Below are 9,248 nucleotides of genomic sequence, written 5' to 3'. Positions count from 1 at the left end.
TAGCGTTTGAATCGGATCGCCCGAAAAATGAAACCCGAACCCCGAAAAGTACTTTCACTGCACCGTAATCGATACTAATTACCGAGATTTCCCTCGGAAAATCGCGAGCCCCCGTCACTGTCGCTCCCGGACAAACGGGAAATGGTCAAACGCGCACCAGCACCGTCCACGGTTATGTGTCCATCGCCATCTGGTTTCTCTCTCTTTTCCACGCCAATTGGCTCGCTCTTTTTGGTCCTCCTCTTTCCCCCATTTCCACGATGAATGAAGTTTTACTATACGGTGTGAGAAAATTACGATAAACAACACGAGCGCGCGCGGCGACGCAAAAGGAAAACCTTCCTCTGAAAAGGGAAGGTGCAGTGGATGGGGAAAAGCACCGACACGGGAGCGGGACAGGGGGGAAACAAATATACTGATTTATGATGTTTTCCGTCCCGCGGTCCACGGTTTTCTTGCAATTTTGACAGATTAACCATGCCTAACGACAGCCAAACGCCAAACAATCGAAACAATCACCGTCGCCAAACGGCAGTCCGGGTTTTCAGCACTCTCAACACTTTTCCGGACAACCCGCGGGAGTTCGGTGTAATGGGCGGCGAGTGTGAACTGAAATTATCCACCCAGACGGCGCTCTATCGCACTTTCCACCAACCCAGTTTCCATCCCGGAATCGGGAACGCAATCCGGAAAACTGTTCGCCACAGCACAGGAAGTGGCCTCCCTGGCTGGAGTACTTCCTGTCGAAAGTTTCTTCTACGGGAAAATGCACTCTTCGCTTGGCAACTACCACCAGCGCACTGACAGGGAATGTGTTATGAGTACAGAGCTCGCGGCGAAGCAATAAAGCCAAAGCGAGATAGTCAAGGGCTTGTGTCCTTGTTGGCGGCGTTGAAATTGTGTTCCAAAAAGCAGTGCGCAGCCGTCGTTTACGAGAACACCTCTCCCGCTCCAAGGAGAGCACGAAGGAACGATTCCATCCGAACGACACCCGTTACAACAAGCCGTTTTCTTTTTACCTTATTGCTGTGGCTGGCCACTTGACATTCCTGTCGAAAATTTAAATGTCTCCGTCAACGTCAAACAAACGGTTGGCATGCAAATGAGCGCGTTCGCGTATCGCTTTCTCGTTTGCCGCATCCTTCTCCTGTTCGTTAATAAGATGCCTTCCTTCGTTTGTGTTAACGTTCGTCGATCCGGGTTTGCCTCCGTGGACGCCAAACGTATGCCGAAGGTCCCGGCCAGCGCGATCGGGTGCGATGCTTGTTTTTTTCCCGCCATCCGCGGGGCATACCAATCGCATTACGCAGCACAAACCACGCACGGACCGGACCCCAAACCGGCCAGCAACGACACGATCACGTTTTGGCAACGGTTATATCTCATCGCCACGACGACGATCGCCGCATGTGCTCGGGGGAGGCACATTTCTTCGTTTTTTAAACATTCATTTAAATGTTCATGTACGTGTACGTGCGTGATTTGAATGGACGAATAGAGAGAAAAATCTTTTCTTTTTCTTTTGCTGTAATTCCCGGGACGCAAACGTGATTAATTCTATCAAGTACCAGCAAAAAGGAAACGCAAAAATGTTCTTTCCAAAAGAAAGCGCGCTGTACTATTTGTACCAACAGTAAAAAGCTGACCGTGAACTACCGGTTCTATCGTTCATTTGGGTTGCATCCAATCTAAAATTACATTTGATTTCGTTTAAGATTTAAACCTTCCAATAAGAATGAGCTTTGATTCTCCTAGCTCCTTCCTAAAAATCCTGCATTGTGTTCAGTTCGGACTATTCGATTTTATTACATAACGATTTGACCTTATTGTTTATTCTGAATACGATGTATTTCGATATTTTGTTATCATGGATTCGGTTTTTTTAGCTTTATTTTATTTTTTTATTTTTATTTCTTGTTTCTTGTAAACATAGAATTCTTTTACCCTCATTATCCCCCTGTATTGTGTACCATACTCTTTTCTCGGGGAAAAAACGTAAAGAATTTGTTCTTTATACATTACTGAATACTCAATCAAGAGTGTGTGCATTTTGTTGAAGAGCAACGTCTAACCGTTCATTGTATTGTTCACCTGAACTTTCTGTATGCTTCCATTGGTCTACAAAAAGCATTTCACACGTGAACCAAAGCAGATTATGAGAAGACAGTTAGTAAAAATCATGGGAAAATTTTTAAACAGCACCAGGAAACTGTACTTTGGTCAACAGGTTCGTCCAACGACAAGCAAAAAGGTCAGAAGTTGGTTGTATAACTTGTAATATTTTTTTTATACACTCAATGTCACACCATCGCCACATTCTAGGCATTGCAGCGAAGCAAACGACCGTGAATCTAGCAAAATGCACACACAAGCCCGGGGGGGAAGAAAATCGCGCATCATCAAAACCACTTTTCCATCGCCGTTATTCCCCGAACGATCGCGCCGCACTCGCGCCAGCTCGAACTGAACCACCAAAGGGAAGCATGAGACGGAGGGCATATAGCCAGGGTTGTACCGAGAGAAAAAAAACCTTCTATTCTGGATTTTGGTTTTCGAGCTTTCACAGGAGCCGTTTAAACTATGGCTTTTGTCTGGTTCAGGCTTCTCTCCAAAGAGAGTTACGTCTTACCGAAAGGCGGTATATTATAGACCGGTGAACAAATAATACCTTAAATTATTCATTAAAAACAATATCTACCAGCATAGATTTAAATATGCAAAGTAATGAAAATAGAAAAATCACAAATTAAAAACACTAAAAATGTATGCTTCAACCGTGTTTTACTGAGGATTCAGGAGCAACAAAACTAATTTAATCAAATACAGGCTGGCCCCGGTTTTCGTTACCAAACGGGACTTTGACAGCGACGAAAACCGGGGCTAGCGGACTAAATTTCTTACGTTTATAATACCTACTCAAGACTTGACTAACACAAAACAAACGTTGGATGTGATCATTATTCTCGTCTGAATTTTCAATGGTTGATATGAAGTTGTTCTTCAAACTATATCAAAGTTTGTGTATTTAATCATCAAATCAATGGCCATCAACCGTTTTATTTTCCGGTTTTACTTCTTTGGTTTCCATGCCGTGTAGGTTTACAATAATACATTCAGTGCTTCAATTGGAAGATATGTTTAATTGAGCAAAGTAGTCTGAAGCAGAAAACCTGCACTACTCGTTTATTAGTCCATGTTCGGATCTTCTGTCATACAAAATGCATTGAATCATATGAGTAAAGAACAAAGCACGCTACTTAAACCAGCTTCGAACGATTTTTCAAACTACGAAAACCGGGGCTGACGAAAACCGGGGCCAGCCTGTAAATGTAAACTTGGCAACAATGTGTTGTTGATGTGAAATGCTCCACTAAAATGCCGTAAAGACCAAATTTCACTGGCTCATTTCAATTGCAACATACTAAAATATGTTTTGACATCAACAAGTGGGTTGTTATAGGTTATATGTTACAACTTTTCGAGTCAATATTTTATGGTTTTGTTAAGCCTCAAAACATTTTACCTATTTTCAAAAAGCATACATAGTGTCATATGCAAACAAAAAGTACCGTTCCCGAACATTGGTCAACTATGATGTGGCCACACTTTGTAATATTTTAACAAAGAAAATTGGAAAGAGTACCAAACTTTGCATTATACAAGTGCCCTTCAAATTTAGTGACAATACAGAAAATCTTAGGTAAAATTATTACAATCTTATTAGGTACACCACTGGACGCAGCAGATGACCATTTGCATACCATTCTCCCCTCCCTTTTTCTTGCAAAAAAAAACAAGATGTATGCAAAACAGCTCGATGAGTGTGCGTTTGTTGTTTGGGCCACTTCTTCTCCTTTCAGGTTCTTTTCTTAACGAGACAAGTCCCGCTTGGGCCCCTTTCTCCCGCCTTCCCCCTACCGACAACCGGTCCTTTACACCGCGATCATCCCGGCCGCGGCGTGCGCGATCAGCTTCCTTTTGTTGTGTGTGGAGTTTCCCGCTCTTGCAGCACCTTTTCGTTCGCCTCTTCTCCCTTTGCACTTTACCTTTCCATTCGTCCTTCCACCTTTCCACTACACTTTACCATGTCCCCACCGCCACCACTACCACCATTACCACCCGACCCCATACTTCATCCACAGGCTGAAGCACAGAAAAAGCTCTCGGCTCTCTTACCTGTTGCTGGTTGTTGGGTTGGTATGAAGTCAACATTCCTTTCCTCCGATGATGACGCTATAATATGCTCTGCGCTCTCGCCGCGTTTATGCTGCGGGACCGCTCCTAGTTTCTCTTCCCCCACCACCGCGGACACCGAACCCGCTTCCCCCGCTCCTTCCCCCGCTAATCGCTGTACCCTTGATCGTGTCGCACAACTCGTCGATCTCGCCAGGTTGCCAGTGCGGTATATCTAAATATCAAATTCCGATATCTTTCCTCTTTCCATTCACAGCATCGTGCTGTGTGCGCGGCACTCCCCAACCACGGTCCTCACCACCGCCACCAGCACCGTTCACCAGCACCTATTCCGCAGGCGGCATACTTTTTCTTGGGCGACACATTCATTTTTCTCTTTCCTTTTCTCTTCTTTGCTTCACTCACCACACGATTCTCTCGAATCCTTATTTTTTTCGCCTTATTTCATTTCATTGAAGCCACACACTGACCAAGCGGAAGATGATTACGTGGACATGCGAGCGTTTAACGATTGATCTTTCCTTTGCATGCCACACACAGTTTGCATCAGCAGGAGACGCTTTACCTAAAATCTCCTTCTTTTCGCTTTGCCTTCTAACTGGCCACCCTTCACCTGGGGTCGTGCTTACTGAAGGCCTTTATGCTTGCGTTTAGCACACTTTTTCAAATGTAAGGTGCAGCCCGTTAAGCTAGCACACATGCACAAACACTGACACACACGCACACAGGATAACAAACGACACGGAGGGTGACGAATCTTATGCGACGATCGCTCCTTGCGAGGGCTCACCACAGTTATCCTCCGTTCGCCATTTTTAATTTTTCACCCCTAACCGACGGCGTTTCAGGCAGTGCCGAAATGCCTTGCACTTTTCACTGCACGAACCCGGAACTTGGGGTTGGGAAAAACGCGTCCGATTTCGGGATAAAAAGTGTCGACTTTTCACCCATCCACTCCCGTGCGGCATCGAGCGCAGCAGCGGAAAACAAAAATGATGCTACGGCGCGCTGGGCAAGGGTTGCAACCAGAAAAGTCACCCCGAACGATCGGGAGAGCAAAACGCGCTTGCGTGTCGTCTTTCCGACGGCGATCGACTGCTGCTGGACTGCGCCCCGCTCGCTGGACGGGCAAGACGTACGGGCCGCACTTTCTCGGGAAAAACTTTTATAAACGTGTCACACACTTGCCTTCCGCTCTAACAGGTAATAATCAACATCCAGAGTTGCCGCAGCATAGCAGGCGGCAGCGTTGAGGCGGCGGCATGGCATCACACACAAAGCCAAAGCCCCCGGTCGGTCTCCGCGATCGACAGTTGAAAACAAGGTGTAGTACGAGAGCGTGTGTGTATAGCTGTACTGTGTCTCTCGTGTGGCGCGCTTGAAAGATCAACGCGTTTTGCCCTCTTCTCTCTGAGACATACACACACACTCACTCACTCACATATATCCAGCTGAAGTAGAGGGTGCGACGCTCTTCCCGCTCCATGCCTCTTCCTAAACCCCCCGCTGCTTCAGTACATTTAATGTGTTCCCGTCGCCGTCGTCATCTCGTGGTGGTTAACGTCGTTTCTCTTTCAACCGAGGGGGAGCATTAGCCACATATAGGATGTTGCCGTATGTTCTCGAGGGTTAAAAGCACACCCTTGCACGGCCACCGTGTATCGCCATCTGTGTTGTGTGTTTCTTCCTCTCCCAAGTACTCTTTCGAATGGCTTCTCCTTCTTTCCCTTCCTTAGCCGCTCCTTCGTTCCATCCCGTCGTTTGTACCCTTAAAGAAAAAGGAAACCTTCGATCGTACGCTTTTGACCCCTCGCTCGGAGCAGGGGTTGGGGTGGAGTGAAGTCGCGCGGGGTTTGTTGCCGCCTGACTCACCCGTTTTGCTGCTCAACACTAACGCGCACACACACACACACACACACACACTCTGCGACTGTCAACCGGGAACGCACACACCCTTTTGTGTACGATCGATGTTCCCCTTTGGGTTTGGAAAGAGGGACAGCTCTTGTGTGCGTTGATCGCGACACACGATCTCTCTCTGTCCCGCTCTCGGGGCTCCCTTTTCTTTCGGTGGATTTGTTCTCTCTCTTTCTCTCTTCTCGTTCTCTTTTTATGCTAGCGGATTTGGAGAGCGGAGAGCGAAAAGTCGCTCGACGATCGCTGCTCGGCAGTTACAGTGTGTTTCACGTTAATTCTACATTCTAGCTTTGGTAATAAGATTATTTAAAAACTACCATTAACACAGTACACACATCCCTTTTTAGTTCAAAAGTTTGTGAAAAGTGTATGAAGTAAAATTAAAATCAATTCAAAACCATAGACCGGCGCAATTAAACCCTGCTGATTTTAAGTACCCTTTCCTTTCGTGCTCTCGATTCGTCCTTCCCAGCTGAAAAACGGAGGCTGCGCGAAAGATACGAAAATTGCACAACCTTTCTGGGAGCGGGGCATGCGGCTACTTGTTGCAGGAATAAATCGCAGTGGAATGTTGGTGAATGTACGAAGGTGTGTTTCCGAATGTGAAAGAGAAATCTGCTAACCCTTATGATGCTGAGTCCGTGCTGGGCCATCGACCAACATATGCATTTTTCTAGCTTATCTTAGTTTCTTGTTTAAACACCTCAACCCAAATAGGTGTGTCATCTTGCTCTTGCTTTTATTCTCTAAACATTTTAGCAAGTGAATGTTTATCCTACGTCTATGTGAGATACATTATTAAATTTGTCCGGACTTTCTTTTTGTTGATAAGCGTTAGAGAAATAATTCGTAAGAATTCTGATCCTCGGATGTATCTGCCATTTTTATGCAACCAAAATTTCATTTTAAATTTCTACTCAACAATATCTACTCAAGCAAACACGTATTTATTCATTTTCACGTTCAATTATGTTTCGGATAAATTTGGATTACGAAATTCCCTGATGAACGTGGCCCATTGCATTTCCATCGTGGCAGTAATATTCAGACGCTCATCTGCGCTGATAGTGCTAAATCTGTAACCGAAATAACTCCATTTCAACACCGTCCGTTTGAGACTGTCCAGTATTGTACTCACCTCAACGAATCCCACACGAGCTGCTTGAGAAACCCCAATCCAGTGTGTGGTGCAATTGCCATAAATGCATAGTAGAAGTCATAACTGACCCCCACTGCATCCCAGAAACCCGGATCATCGCTCGCGATCGTCATGGGAATGTTGTGGGCCGCGTAAAAACTCGCCGGATGGTTCCGCAGGTCTCGGACCAGCCCGAGCACCTGATTCGAAATTGGGCACACTTCAATGGCGATCTGCTTCCGGCGCATGGCGTTCCACAGAATTGGATGCTTGAACAGTGCATAGCCGTGGCCGATACGTCTCGCGTCGAGCAGCACGGCGTCGATCACGTTTTCGTCCGCCTCGGTGTAGTATCCGACTGCCAGGCAACAATCGAGATCGGAAAGGATTAGTCCAAACTATGCCCCAAGGTGTACCCAACCTGACGACCTGGGGTCTATGTTACCTGTTTCACCAGCATGGAAAAAATAATTAGGAGCTCGGGGCTGCATGGGTGGAAGTAGAAGTGAAGAGATGAAACTTTTCAGCGAACGGTTGTTATCTTCCTGTCCAACTAAATCGAACCCAATCACGAAGCCAGGAAAAGCAGTGCTATTTCATTGGAAGAGTTAAAGAAGCACCATTGGAAGATAGACATCGTTTAATTTTTTTAAATTCCTTTTGAAACTAAATGTTAGTCCCTAAAATAAAAAGGTAATTTATATCAACTGATTGCTTACCTAAGATTATCGTATAACTTTAATGCATTTTCGAGCTCCGCATCGTCCATGTTTTTATGCTTCGCTAGTATAATTTTCACACCGTGAAAAGAAGGATGCTGCCGGCGGAATTCGTCCACAATCCGACGCAGCATGGCCGTGGTCTCCGGCGGACCATATTCCTTGCCACCCTCGTCGTACACCTTACCCAGCGAGATCCGGAACTCGATATAGAACACGCCGTCATCGTGAAACTCGCGCAGAAGCTGCCAATGGTACGCCTCGTAGAACGGTTTGTACTGCAGGAATCCCTTTATCGCATCGAAACAACTCTCGAAATCTACCCAAAGCTCGTTCACGGTGGCCAAGCGGGACATATTGGCCGTCGGCTTGTGCTTCATGTTGATGATCGATTCCAGCCAACTGTCGAATGCTTCGGCGCCTTCCGTGTGCTCCTTTCTCATGTCCGTAATGCGGTGCGTTTGGTTCTCCAGGCAGTGACTATGTGGTCTAAAAATGGAAGGTTCCATGGAATGATTGGTTGGAGCAGTCAAATAAGCGATTGAATCAAGATATAGATATCTGGGAAGCTTCACATCAATCCCCCGACTTCTGCTGCTCTATGAAAGCCCATCCCGTACTTACCTCACAGTAAAGAAATACCGATCATCCTTTCGGCATAGCTTTGCCTCGTGCCGGTACGTAAGGTTACTGATAACCCACCTCGAGGACACCGCAGCAGAGTTATGCAAATGAAGGACAGCACCCTTGGGCATCGATTTCAGCGCCCGAAAGACCGGACTGTCTTCAATCAATTGCCGCGCGTCGAAAAAGTGCATTCCGGCTGGCAGTAGGCCACTTTCCGGTGGGTGAAGTTCCCGCTTTTTCATCTCACGCAACACTCGATCCACGTGTTGTTCGTCCGGATTGAGGAACACTTTTCCACCGAGACCATAGTCCTGCTCGGCCCCAACGATTGCCGCACGCATTTCCTCGTAGTGCTTGGCCCGGTTGGGGATAACCGAAGCGAGCACAGCCCTTACACTTAGCAGCAGAAACAATGTAACCCGCATCGTATGGACAGCGAGAACTACTTGTTCTGGAGCTCCAGTTCAAAGTGACCGGTTCCGACGAATGACTTTATGATAATAATAAATGCTGAAATACTGCTAACGAAGGGATGATAAATATGTCCTAACGAAGTGATTGACACTTGTCTGAAAGATAAGAATAAGGCTATTGCATAATAAAACTACTCCATGCATAATTTATGCTTGTGCAAGTAGGAAACTAAACCAGAA

General features: G+C 46.2%; 1 protein-coding gene across 1 annotated transcript; it reads right to left on the bottom strand.

The window, feature by feature from the left end:
* Positions 1-7,078: 7,078 nt before the first annotated feature.
* LOC131294338 (adenosine deaminase 2-like) lies at positions 7,079-9,020 on the bottom strand. The gene is made up of 5 exons (XM_058322384.1): positions 8,593-9,020; positions 7,969-8,457; positions 7,695-7,840; positions 7,250-7,607; positions 7,079-7,187 (listed from the first exon to the last, which is right to left on the bottom strand). Exons 1-5 carry the CDS (start codon positions 9,018-9,020, stop codon positions 7,079-7,081), a joined length of 1,530 nt encoding a protein of 509 aa, XP_058178367.1.
* Positions 9,021-9,248: the final 228 nt, after the last annotated feature.

This window comes from Anopheles ziemanni, chromosome 2 (assembly GCF_943734765.1).
Source record: "Anopheles ziemanni chromosome 2, idAnoZiCoDA_A2_x.2, whole genome shotgun sequence".
In the NCBI taxonomy this organism is placed as follows: Eukaryota; Metazoa; Arthropoda; class Insecta; order Diptera; family Culicidae; genus Anopheles; species Anopheles ziemanni.
The sequence above is the reverse complement of the archived record's forward strand: the minus strand, read 5'-3'. Positions and strand labels throughout refer to the sequence as shown.

Excerpts from the sequence above, each read along its gene's own strand:
- LOC131294338 (XM_058322384.1), bottom strand. The coding sequence starts at position 9,020 with ATGCGGGTTACATTGTTTCTGCTGCTAAGTGTAAGGGCTGTGCTCGCT. Across the intron at positions 7,608-7,694 it reads TTTCCATGCTGGTGAAACAG|TCGGATACTACACCGAGGCG; the intron begins GTAACATAGACC and ends GTTGCCTGGCAG. Across the intron at positions 7,188-7,249 it reads CTCGTGTGGGATTCGTTGAG|ATTTAGCACTATCAGCGCAG; the intron begins GTGAGTACAATA and ends TTTCGGTTACAG.